Here is a 13,658-nt window from a genome sequence, read left to right on the forward strand (position 1 = left end):
TTGTTCTGAGCTTCCTTTAATCATTCCTTCCAATAATTACTGGCTAAATTCAGCTCCCCCAAGTAGAATGTAATGCTCAAAACTCCACAGTGACTCCAAAGCAAGATGCTGGTTCATCCTTAGGAAACACATCTTTCTCGAAAACAAGTAAATATTTAATTTTATGTGGTCACAGATTGCAGTATTACTAGTTTATTATTTTCTTTGTTATGGAAGCATGTATTATTTAAGCTTCCATATTATTTAATCCTAAACTTCAATATTTATGTTAATTCATTCCTTCTATAAAGTGCTGTCAATATTAAACCTAAGGGGGAAATGTGAGACACTAAAATAAAGGAGAAATAGGACTTATTTCTGCATTTGCCTTTTATTTTAAATGGATTCCTACAACTTACTGGCTTTAGATGGATGCCAACCCAAATGACTGATTAACATTTTCTACTGGCTCATCTTCCTAGGACAATGTAATATATGGAGGTCAGATACTGAGAAATTGACTCATCTAATTTAAATATAACTTTTTGAAACTTAGATATTAAAGCTTAGCTTGTCATTAATCAAATGTATTTAAATATTTATCACTTGTCATGCATTCGAAACCACGTCTACTGATCATAGCCATAAAGCTGGTGAAAGCCTCAGAGGTCTGAGAGCTGAATCCTGCCATTACTTCTACAGCACCCTAAATCAGTGGTCACCCAGATTCTCCTTGACTAGCAAGTATAGAGGTGGGCAAACTTATTCTGTAAAGGGCCAGACAGTAAATATAGGTGACCATTGAACAACACAGATTTGAACTGCATGGATTCACTTATATGCAGATTTTTTCCAATAAATACAGTAGGGTAATATCAATGTATTTTCTTTTCCTTATGATTTTCTTAATAACACTTTCCTTTCTCTAGCTCACTTTATTGTAACAATACAGTTCATAATACATATACAAAATATATGTGTTCACATGTGTGTACACTATTAAACAAAATAGTGTAATCAACTGTTTATGTTATCTGTAATGTTTCTTGTTCAACAGTAGACTTAACAGTTAGGTTTTGGGGGAGTAAAAGTCATATCCTGATTTTCAACTGCATGAAGAGTCAGCACCCTTAACTCCCATGTTATTCAAGGGTCAACTGTACTTTAGGCTTTATAATCTCTGTCAAACTACTCAACTCTGCTATTGCAGGCCAAAAAACAGACATAGACAGTAGACAGTATATAATGAATAGTTGTGGCTGCATTCCAACAGAATTCTACTTAAAAAAACAGGCAGCAAGTAGGATTTGGCCTATAAGCCATGCCTTGCCAACCCCTATCTAGTGACTTTATAAGATAAACCATTCCATTTAGAAAAGACAGTGTTAGTTCTTCATTCCATTCAGCAGATATTTACAGAGAATTGCATTAAGCCAAGTGCTATACCGGTACAAAGAAGTTCCATAGTCCAAACCCTTCTCTCTCTCTTTCTCTTTCTCTCTCTCTCTCTCTCTCCCATGTTTCTAATTGGCTCCTGTCTGCTCAGACAATACAGTCCAAAGGGCCTTATAAGGCCCGGGGGCTCTGGTTCTTGTTTTCCTTTCTTGCTTCACCTCTTACCGTAGCTCTTCTCCACTGTGCTTCAAATTCCTGAATTCTGTATATATCTGCTGATTTGGCCCAAATTTCAACTCCCATTTGCTCATCCCTTAAGATCTAGGTAAGTTCCACTCAAACCTTCTGAAAGCCTTCCTCAAAACTTTCCAAATTCCCAGATAAGGGTGGAGGTGATCATTACTGACTTTCTGGCTTTGGTTTTTCCTTTGGTTCCACTTATGCTGCTTCTGTTCAACAACACTTTGACCCAGATGTGAAACACAGTCATTCTTCAGTTTCCTCCAAAGACCTCACCCACACAGAGCATTTGTGAGCCTAGTAAACTTCCCTGCTCAGTTAGGGTTCAAGAGGAAGATTCACATCACACCATACAACACGTAACTTAAAGCCCCTCGTTAGTCATAACCTCTGTATTCTTAAAAGTCCTTGAACTCAGCTGTCACCAGAGTTTTTCACTGGCTTTTCACTCAAGTGGTTTCCAGCCTCCTAATATCATGCTGGCTTCTCCCTTCCTCATCTCCCTGTACTCTACTTACCTCTCATCTTCCTCTTGCAAGAGCAAAACACCAAATCCCTCCCAAGGCAGAGCAGCTTAGTCAGTCTTAGGTGGCTTGGTATCTTACCAACACCCATGTTCATAGAGTCTCTACCTCTGTATCAAGTGGCCTAACAAAATATTTTATCAAAGAAAAAAAGATCCTTTCCTAAGAAGTGTTCTAGAGCCAACGCTGTCAGGAATGTTCGGTTCCATAACCTTTTTAACCTCTTGGCCTTTTGACGTGTCATTCCTCCACCTAAATGTCTGACTCATTCTTTAGAATTCATTCCCCCTACAGCTTTTCCTCCAGAAAGGAATCTTGTTGGTCCTGCAAGGCGCCTGGGGGTATACTACCTATCCCGGACCACTGAAATCCAAGGTCGGGTGGTAGGCAGATGCAAATTTGGGCAGAAGACACCAAGAGAGGTGGTTTACTTCTCACTTAGCTTTAATATGAGAGAGTAATCTTTTGGAGCTTATTGTGGAAATACTCTTCTTTAGATTTCTCACCTGATTTCTGTACCGCTCACCCCACAGCACCCTTAAAACAAAAATGAAATTGGCAACAATTGGCACTGCCTTAAGGGCAAAAGTGGCTCCTATGCTTGCTTATCTCTCAGGAGCCCTATTTTCCTTTTTTTCTTTTTAATTTTTTATTTAAATTCCAGTTAGTTAACATATAGTGAGTATTGGTTTCAGGAGTAGAATTCAGTGATTCACCACTTACATATAACACCCAGTGCTCATCACACCAAGTGCCCTCCCTAGTACCCATCACCCCACCCATCTAGCCCATCCCCCACCTCCCTCCCTCCATCAACTCTCAGTTTGTTCTCTATCTTTAAAAGTCTCACATGGTTTGTTTCCCCCTCTCTCTTTTTTCCTCCCTCCCATATGTTCGTGTTTCTTAAATTCTACATGAGTGAAATTATATAGTACTTGTCTTTGAATGGCTTATTTCGCTTAGCATAATATACTCTAGCTCCATCCACATCATTGCAAATGGCAAGACTTTATTCTTTTTGATGGCTGAGTAATATTCCATTGTGTGTATAGGTATGGATGTATATATATGTATATATGTATTGTGTATATGTAAGTGTATACTTACTATTTTCCCTCTTATTGAGCTCTGGTATTTCCTATCTTGTTAACAACTAGTCACTTTTAAAAAGACATTTTTCTTTTTTTTTTTTCAGCGTTTTGTTTTGGTTTTAGTCTGTTTCCTTCAGGTAAATCAATAAAGTCAGACAGAAATAGATTTTCAACTTCTCTAAGAAAATTTAACCCAAAAGTGTAATTGATTCCCTTTTCAAGATCTTGATGTCATTGTCTGCTCTCCAGAAAATCACCTAGTTAATAAATATTTGTTGTGCATCATATATTTGCATATTGTTGGGCATCGTATATTTGCAAGACACTATCTGTATCTTGGGGACACTGTGGTGAGTATGGCAGAGTCCTTGTCTACAATAACTTGTCCTTTTTGCTGTGCTGTGGAAACTGTGATGAATCAATGTTCTTTGTTCTCTACAACATTATACTGTTCATCTCTTAGCAACAGATGGCCAGCTTATTATAAAAGGATAAAGCTCTGAAACAGCAAGGTGGCAGAGATGCATGGGACCAGCTATGTGGAAAGGCACCCAGAGCGTCCAAGCTCTCTGACTGCACCACTCCCCACATTGCCATGTATTCATCACTGCAGAAGCTCCCTTCTCGGCACTTTTGGTTGGTGTCAGTGGGAAGGATATTCCAAATAATCTAGACTGCCATTACTGGGGACTTAAGTCGTTAAATCCTTACTGATTAGGAAGCAGATTTTTTTGTCGCATATTCTTAAGTGTTTTGTGAGGCCTTCTTCTAGGCAGACACTTCCATTCTCTTGTCACAGGCTACAGTCCAGGAAATAAATCCAGCTCTCTGGCTTCACTCATGCATGCACTCATTCAACAGACATCCACTGAGTATGTCCTATAGTGCATGGTTACAAGAGTGAACTTGTTAGAGTCCCTGCCCTCTACTTCCTTGTTAAGAAAGAGCAGAAAAATCCATGTGAATTACCAGTTTTCAAGATCAGAAAACGCTACTAGCCAATTTATGAAATTTCCACATCTCCAGCCCACTGAATGGCAAAGTTATAAGGGACAAGAAAACTTTAGCATGATTAATAGTCATTTAGAGGGCTTATTAAAACAGATTACAGGGGCCCACCTCCAGAAATTGGGATTCGTAGGTCTGAGGCAGAGCCTGAGAATTTGTATTTCTAGCAAGTTTTTAAGGAGATGTTGATGCTGCTGGTCCGTGGTCCACACTTTGAGAACCACTATTAAAGGAGCTCTAGATAAAGCTTAGGAGCAAGTGCTTCTGCTCCTTTGCAGGACTCTCCCTTTTTAAAAATTGAAAGATAATCTATAGCCAAAACCATTCAATGAGGAAAGAATATTCTGTTCAACAAATGATGCTGAGCAACCGGATTTCCACATGCAGAAAAATAAAGCTGTATCTTTATTCCACACCATGTATAAAAATTAATAACAAAAAGTTTAAAAAAATTAAATCATGGATCAGAGACCTAAAGATAAGAGCTAAAACCTAAAAACTATTAAAAGAAAATAGGGGTTAAACTTTCATGATCTTGGATTTCGAAGTATATTCTTAGATATGACACAAAAAGCACAAGAAAAGAAAATATTGATAAGCTGGACTTCATGAATATTAAAAACGTTTGTACCCCAAAGAACACTATCAAGAAAATAAAAAGACAACATACAGAATAGAAGAAAATACTTCCAAATCATATATCTGAGAAGGGGCTTTATCTACAAGTTTTATACCTGAATAATAAAAAGAAAGCCCGGGGTGCCTGGGTGGCTCAGTTGGTTAAGCATCCCTTTGGCTCAGGTCATGATCTCAAGGTTTGTGAGTTCGAGCCTCAACATTGGGCTCTGTGCTGACAGCTCAGAGCCTGGAGCCTGCTTCAGATTCTGTGTCTCCCTCTCTCTCTCTCTGCCCCTCCCCTGCTTGTGCTCTGTGTCTCTCTTTCTCAAAAATAAATACATGTTAAAAATATGTTTTAAATAAAAAGAAAGCCCAATTTACAAATGGCAAAGGATCTGAATAATACACAGTTCTCCAAAGAACATACACAAAATGGCCAATAAGCACATGAAAAGATGCTCAACCTCATTAGTCATTATGAAAATGCAAATCCAAACCACAAAGAGATACTACTTCACATGCACTAGGAGGGCAATATAAAAACAGAGAGACCTGATCGAAAGTAGATTAGTGGTTGCTTAGGGCTAGGGCGGGGACAGGCAAGTAGGGAAATAAACGATGGCTAAAGGGCATAAGGTTTCTTTTTGAGGTGATGAATATGTTCTAAAATTATTATGATGATGGTTGTACATATTTGTGAATATACTAAAAACCATTTAATTGTACACTTTAAATGGATGAATTGTATGGTATGTAAATTATATCTCAATAAAGATATTTAAGGGGTGCCTGCGTGGCTCAGTCGGTTAAGCATCTGATTTTGGCTCAGGTCATGATCTCACATTTCGTGGGTTCAAGCCCCAAGTCGGGGTCTGTGCTGACAGCTAGCTCAAGCGAGCCTGGAGCCAGTTTCAGATTCTGTATCTCCCTGTCTCTCTCTGACCCTCCCCTGTTCATGCTATTCTCCCTCTCAGAAATAAATAAAACATTAAAAAAGATAAACATTTAATAAAAAATAAAGATATTTAAAAGAAATAAACACATGGACTACAACTGCAAATCATCATCATCATCATCATCATTATCATCTCTGTGGGCCCTCAAAAATTTAACCTCATTCCTTCAGTAATTCGATGATGTCTCAGTAACCAGTATCTATCATAACCTACCCAACACTGAGAATTCTGTGTTTTAAAAATGTAATCTAAAACTAATTTTAAAGCTATAGGAATTTTAGTTGTTTGTCTTAGTGTGTTCAGGGTGCTATAACAAAGTACCACAGGCTGGGCAGCTTCTTAGAAGAGACANTTAGCCTTAGTATTAACTCTGATCCTTGCTTGTTGGAATGACCAGCCATGTGAAATTTGTGGTCTCATGGAATGGAAATCAGGCGCCCCTGATTTCTCACAGTTCTGGTGGCTTGAAGTCCAGGATCATGTGCCAGCATGGTTGCATTCTGGTAAAAGCCTTCTTCCTGGTTCGTGTAGCTGGCACCTTCTTGCTGTATCTTCACATGGAGGAAGGGGCTAGCAAGCTCTCTGAGGTCTCTTGTAAGAGCATTAGTCCCATTCATGAAGGCTCCACTCAGTAAAGGCCCCACCTTATACCATCACATTGGGCATTAGGATTTCAACACATGAATTTTGGGGACACAGACATTCCAGCCATAGCATTCCATAGTATTCCATGTTGAAGTGATTTCAAAACTCTCTCTTTTTTCACAGGTATCAGGAATTAAGGGAGTCGCTCCAACAATGTAGACTTCCATGGGGTGCGGACAGAGAATATGGTGGGGTAATACCCATTTCACTCCCTGAGACGCACAGGCCAAAATGTGAACCTCCTCATGTCATGGGCAAAGGACATCAGCATTATGGATTTGGTGGAGAAACCTGGCCGAGGTAAGTAAACTTTCTGCCCTTCACATAGAGATCTTTATTTTGCATTTTTCTTTGTTTCTATTGTATGTCTTGTTAACTTAAATCTACCTCCAAACATTTCTTTTACTGTTTATGAAAAGACACAGATGGAAAAACTAATTATATAATTTATAATTGTGAAATCAATTTAAAAAATCTGTGTTTATGGATGTCTTTGCTCTCCTTAGAGATGTTCAATTATTGTGATCAGAAATTTTGATTAATTCCTTTGCTAATCACATTTTAGCTAAAACTAAATGGGAATATTCCTGTGAGACATTAAATTAAAGATGTTTTTGCTTGAGCAAATAGCTGGCCTTATTTGTACAGATGCTGTTGATTTTTGGAACTTTTGATTTCTAACTTGTTCATCAATCTGTAGTCATTAGAATCTACTGGGCACTGTTTTCAAGTAATAAAATAGTTCAGTAATCATTTGTAACTCTTAAAGTCACTCTTTCAGCAGCTTTATTCAAAACATATTAAAACTGAAAAGAAAGCAAAAAAAAAAAAATCTGAGAAGCAGGGCGCCTGGGTGGCTTAGTCAGTTAAGCGTCCGACTTTCGCTTAGGTCACAATATCACGGTTCGTGGGTTCAAGCCCCGTGTCGGGCTCTGCGCTGACTGCCAGCTCAGAGCCTGGAGCCTGTTTCGGAGTCTGTGTCTCCCTCTCTCTCTGACCCTCCCCTGCTCACACTGTCTCTCTCTCTCTTCTAGAAATAAATAAAAAATATTTAAAAAAAAAAAATCTGAGCAGCAAATTAAATGTCACATTAGCTATTTACTAAAAATATGAGATTTTAAAAAACTATGAAATTTACTCAAAGTACAATCTATCAAACCTTCCCACGGAGCCTATCTCCTCCTGCTTTACCTAACAATCCTGCTTACCTGGTTTACTAACAATCTAGCTAACTAGTTTTTCATTCTAAAGCAGTTTCAAAAAATAAATTGGGAAAGACCAGCTGCAGGTAGAAAGAGAAACAGCAACAATAATGGCATGTGGCAGCTGACGACCTTACTGAATAAAAAGCAGACAATGAAAAGGCCCTCAGTCCAACTGGAAAGATGCAAATATTGGCATATTGTAGATAGCAAGTACCTCAAGATCATGAATTCATCCAACAGATTTCTTCAAGTGCCCACTCTCACGGAACTTACTTTCTGATATGATACAGGTAGACTTATATCGTCTTTGTACAATAGCCACACTGTTATCCTGGCCTTACAATACATGGAGACCCAGAAGATTTAGTACCTTTCCCTGGATCACGCAACTATGACATTGTGGACCAGGGACCGAAGTCCAGATTTATTGGCTCCAAAGCCCAAGTTTTTTCATCTGTCCATTCTGTTCATCATTTACTCCAGCTATTGAGCAATTTTCCTTATTCAGCAATTTTGAGTATAGCAAGCATTGTTCTAGATACTACATAATGTTACAGCTCTTAGGGAGTCTACATCTACTGTCCTCAAAATTTACATATTGAAAAAATGCACAACATTCTAAAAGGATCAGAACTGTACTCACAGAAGTCCAGAGTGTAAAAAGAAGGCCCAAAGACAGGTTTCTTAAGGAAAATCCAGTTTGAAATGAAAAGTTTGTGTTTGGTGCCTCCCTGAATGCAGCCCTAGGCCAACTGGGAGATAAAGTACTTATTCCATTAAGAATGCCCATCACCCCCAGCTCAGAAATGCAGGTTCCTGTACTCTACTCTCTTCACAACCTTTTATGTTAAATGTTATCATTTTGGTGTATTTATCTCTTCAAAATATATTTAGGACAAAGCTCTATTTTCTAATATAATGCACATCACTTGGCAAACAACTAAGGAATAGATTTTACTTGTTTCCTAACAGGGAATAGCTTCTGTCACAATAGTTTCCTTTCTTCCCAAAAAGGGCCTTTGGTTTAATAACAGAGTATTTTCCAGCTCTCTGAGAAGTCAGGTCTCATCCCGATCCATAGAAAAGCTCGCTCTAACAATCACACCCTACCACCTTCCCTAAAGGGGGATTTTCAGTGGGGTGTTCTGGTGCCACACATCCACCCCCATCCTCGTGGGGGACAGGATGACCCCTGTTCCTCACCAACCCTCCACTCTTATGACTTTGTAAATTGAAAGTAACTGCTGCTTTTTTTTTTAAGTTTATTTATTTATTTTGAGAGAGAGAGAAAGGGAAGAAGGGGCAGAGAGAGAGGGAGACAGAACCCCAAGCAGGCTCCTCACTGTCAGTGCAGAGTCTGACGTGGGGTTCAGTATCACTTTGTGAAATCATGACCTGAGCCGAAATCAAGAGTTGGACACACAACCCACTGAGCCACCCAGGCGTCCTGAAATTAAATCCTTCTTAGGAAAATGTCTAGAGAGAGGTCCTATGGTATGTCATCTGACATTAAGAAGTTAAAAGAACATGGCTCACTAATGGAAATACAATCATATGCATTTATATATGCATGTTCCAAGGTAATGTCCCTGCCAACATCGGTATTCCTTCTAGCACTTCATGACAAAACCTGTATCTAATTAAAACATTTTTAAAGGACCTTTAACAATACCTACTTAATCAAGCTTCAGTGAAATGGTCATCACCTAATTCAGCATCCATTCACTTAGAATGAAGTTACAAAGTAATAAAAATTTATAGCTTTGTTTTCACTTCCATAAACACTTCTTCTTATAAGTTTGGTAAAGTATCAAAGTTTTTACTATGTTTAAGAAAAAGGAAATGTATCTTCCTCTAACAACCTGGCAAATGTTAAAATGCTATTAAATAGATATATAGTGCTCTGTGAACTAACAAATACTTTGAAACTCTTGCTAACTAGCACCCTTTAATGATGATAGCAGTCGTAGTGGTGGTGGTGGTGGTAATGCTTGGAGGTTAATGCTTATAAAGCAAAATCACAGACTATCCCTCTCCTTTTACCTAACAGAGAAATAAACAGAAAACTTACCAGTAGCCCCCAAACACTAAAAGGAGAACAACTTTATGCCATTAATTTTAATGTGCCAAGGAAAGAAAATTCTATGTCGTTTATTCCAGTTCCTAACCACTTGTTTCTCAAGAGGGCATTTGGAGCAGGACAGTTCTTTGTCCCATCCATATGCTGCAAGATATTTAGCATCTCTGGCCCTTAACCTGTAAATACCAGTCTCATTCCTTGTGACAACAAAAATAAAACCAGCCACACATATTTCCAGACCCTCCCTGAAAGTGCTGCAGGTCCAGAGAGAAGATACATTATTGGTTGAGAGGCATTATACCTAATGCCATCTCTACATTCCAAATGCAAACTGAGACAAGGTAAGTCAACAAAATCCTAGTAATTCTCCAATTTGAAGAGAAGATTAAAAGGCTGAGCAATCCTAATAGGTAATCCTATTAGAACTAAAAAAAGCCTCAACACTAGAAGCCCCTGTTTTAAAAACAACAACAAGATCTCAAGAGAGATGAAGTTGTGCAGAATGTGTGCTCTTCCAGAATACTGTGTTGACTTGAGGGAATAAGAAGCCGTGGGTATGGCTACTTCCCTAAATGAAGGGAATGAGCCTTATAAGGACATTTAACAGGAACTTAGACAGTAGTACCCAAGAGGCTTGGATTCTATCTGACATAATCCTGGCACTCAACTCTCTGCCACCTCCATGCCATCAGGCTAAAGACATATGGAGAGAATAATATTCAGTCATCAAGCTTGTAGCACAGACAGAAAGGCAAACTTATTTCAGATGACAGAATCAAGAATTTACTCACACGAGATCAGAGCAAATAGCTGTGTTTAGACAGAGCTGTCCAATTAAATACATGTGATATGAGAAGAAATGATGAGGCAATATTGTAAACCAGGAAGAGAAAATTAAAAATATGACATATCTTTAGTATATATTACATATATGTCAATATGTCAATATTACATATATTATAATATGACATATTAAGACACTAGTCTAAGAAAAAAACATAGTCCAGGAAACAAAAGTAGATTCTCTCTCTTTTTTTTTTAAACTACATTCTCTATAAAAGGACTAAGTAAGAATTTGAACCTAATAAAAGACATGATGATTAAACAATAGAATATGATAAAACAAAAGACCACAGAGCTAAGGGAAAAAGAAAAACAACTACACAAGAGCACTCACAAATCTAGTAAAAAAAAAAAAAAAAGCAGCAGCAAGAAACAGAATGGATGTGACTAAAAATTGATATAATGCTATAAAGACAATAAATCACAGAGAAGGCAGAGGGAAAAGATAAGGATATTAAAGCAATAAAATAAAAATGTATGGCTATTAAAAAGAAGCATAATTAATTATCATAAGGAAAACTGATGTCCCACTACTTGTAGAGGATCTAACAAGTAAAACAAATAATAAGTAAATCCAACAGAAAAATGTACTCAGAGATACAGAAGAAAATTCCCTCGAAATTGAGAACTGAATCTGAAAACCATATAAATGTACCATATAAATGGCAAAAACTGGAGTGGAAGTACTGACACCGAGATACAACCTGGTTATTTTAGCAAGTCGGGGGGGTGGGGGTGAGAGAGAGAGAGAGAGAGAATGTGAGCAGGGAAAAAGAGCAAAGGGAGAGAGAGAATCCTAAGCAGGCTTCATGCTCAGCACAGAGCCAATGTGGGGCTTGATCCACAACCCTGGGATCATGACCTGAGCTAAAATCAGGAGTCAGATGCTCAACCTCCTGAGTCATCCAGGTGCCCCAATATTATTTTATTCATAAGGAAAGAGTTCTATCAACATTCAAGCAGGAAAAGCAAGGCACCTACAAGGAGGAAAAGGAGGCTGGCCTCAAGCATCGACAGCAGCTTTCAACCCCAGAAGACCTATCTTCAAAGTTTTGAGTAAAAGTAAACATGACCCAGAGATACGGCAGCACAATTATTGATCAAGCATAAAGACTATATACAGGCAGACATCACAAGCCTACAGAATTTAGAGAAACAGCACCCAATGAGCCCTTCTTTAAAAAAAAAATCTGAAAATGAAATTTAACAAACCAAAAAATAAATCAAAGTAAACAACTCAAGAACAGAGATACTGTGATAAAAGGGTTGATGATGAACGCTGAATCCATTCAAACGTGAGATGTCTGCACATTAAATAGTGAGCCCTGGATCCATTCACATGATTGGGAAAATTATCATCATACAGTCAGGTAAATGTTATAAACCTTGGCAAAGTACAGATTGACAAAACAACCAAAATGGAGAGATCAGGGAGAGAAAGCAGAAGTGAGCGAAACAGGGTCTCACGCCTGACAGTCAAAATTACCTAAACAATAATAATGACTCCAACATCCTAAACGTTTCAAAAATGTTTTCTTATTTTTACACAAATGTTTTCGAAATTTAAGTCTATGTAGTGAAGAAATATATTTATGGTTCAGGAATTCCTTAAGTTTTACATTGGCATCTATTAAATGCTAATTAAAATTTTAAATTTTAGGGGCGCCTGGGTGGCTCAGTCGGTTAAGCGTCCAACTTTAGCTCAGGTCATGATCTCACGGTTCGTGGGTTCAAGGCCCACATCGGGCTCTGTGCTGACAGCCAGCTTAGAGCCTGGAGCCTGTTTCAGATTCTGTATCTCCTCTCTCTGACCCTCCCATGCTCACTCTGTCTCTCTCTCTCTCTCAGAAATAAATAAAACATTAAAAAATTTTAATTTTAAATTTTAATTTTCTTTTAGAAATTGAATGAACATTCCTTCTATTCTTGAATCTTTCATTCTGACTAGAGCTGTCCATTCCTCCATTCTTATTTCCTTACATCTACTTTTTAAAGAGAGACAGACATCTAGAATCATGTTTTACGTGGTAGTACTTATATGTACTTTTTTGTAATTACTTAAACTTTTATAATTAGGATGGTGCCATTTCCATAAAAACAAGAAAACAATCTTTTTTAAACAATGGCATTAATCAAGTACTTGTACATGCCACACATTGTGCTAAGTGTTTATAGACATTATCTCATTTAAATTAAATTACATTTGATTTTTTAACAGAAAAACCACTTTTGTTCTTTTTTAAATTAAATGTTAATTTCACAAGTTATCCATTTGTATGTGTCAAGATTTTCAGTTGCGAAAATAGAATCGGTTCTGAATAGTTTAAGAAGAGGATCCCCTAGAGGATATTAAGTTAACTCACAAAACTGTGGGAGGACTAGAGAAAGAGGCTAAGTGCTAAGCTTCCAGAAATAATAGCCAGACTCATTCTCATGACTAGTCTCATCAGGGGAAGAGCTTTTGCTAAAAGTGGGCAGCTCAGCCGCTACCTTATTAGCAATATGGATGCCCCTCTTGAAGCCTGTGTTTTTAGGCTACTCACATTCAAATCAAAGTCTAGTGCAGATATGGATAACTGGCAGAACTTAGGGTACACACTTGCACCCTGCTTGCTCAGGGGACTGGAAAGTGGATTTCCTGGATTCTTCCTGGGCAAGTGGGCTATTTAAAATGTGGAAAACTAACAAAATATAGAGAGGGTATTGCAAAGATGTTAGCCATCTGTGCCAGTCGACTGTCACACTAAATAATACCAGCAAAAACAGTCTACAGCTTTTCTATTCAACATGGGGTCCATGCACCAGAAGCATCAAGTATCATCTAGGAAATGGTAAATGAAAAATCTTGGACCCCACCCCAGACTGACTGAGACAGAATCTGTATTTTAATAAAATCCCTCAGGTAATTCTAACATGCAGCCAAGTTTGAGAATTGCTGCCAATGTAAGAAAATGTAAGATGTTTTCATGAAAATGCACTCACCTCTCCAAAAGGGCAAACCCTGAGTCTCATCAATTCCTGCATCCAGCTCCAAGTCCAAGATCCTTGGGTGATGTTCTCCTATCTAGTTCACT

The 13,658-nt window shown here is 38.1% G+C and overlaps 1 protein-coding gene across 2 annotated transcripts in view; it reads left to right on the forward strand.

Moving 5' to 3' along the window:
* SPMIP4 (sperm microtubule inner protein 4) overlaps window positions 1-13,658 on the forward strand; it is a 43,037-nt gene that overhangs the window by 4,855 nt on the left and 24,524 nt on the right. For both annotated transcript variants that reach the window (XM_077775449.1, XM_077775450.1), the window contains exon 3: window positions 6,580-6,756. In XM_077775449.1, the coding sequence (XP_077631575.1) occupies window positions 6,580-6,756 (177 nt within the window). The remainder of the gene's footprint in view (window positions 1-6,579; window positions 6,757-13,658) is intronic.

This window comes from Crocuta crocuta, unplaced genomic scaffold (genome assembly GCF_008692635.1).
Source record: "Crocuta crocuta isolate KB4526 unplaced genomic scaffold, BGI_CrCroc_1.0 scaffold197, whole genome shotgun sequence".
NCBI lineage: Eukaryota > Metazoa > Chordata > Mammalia > Carnivora > Hyaenidae > Crocuta > Crocuta crocuta.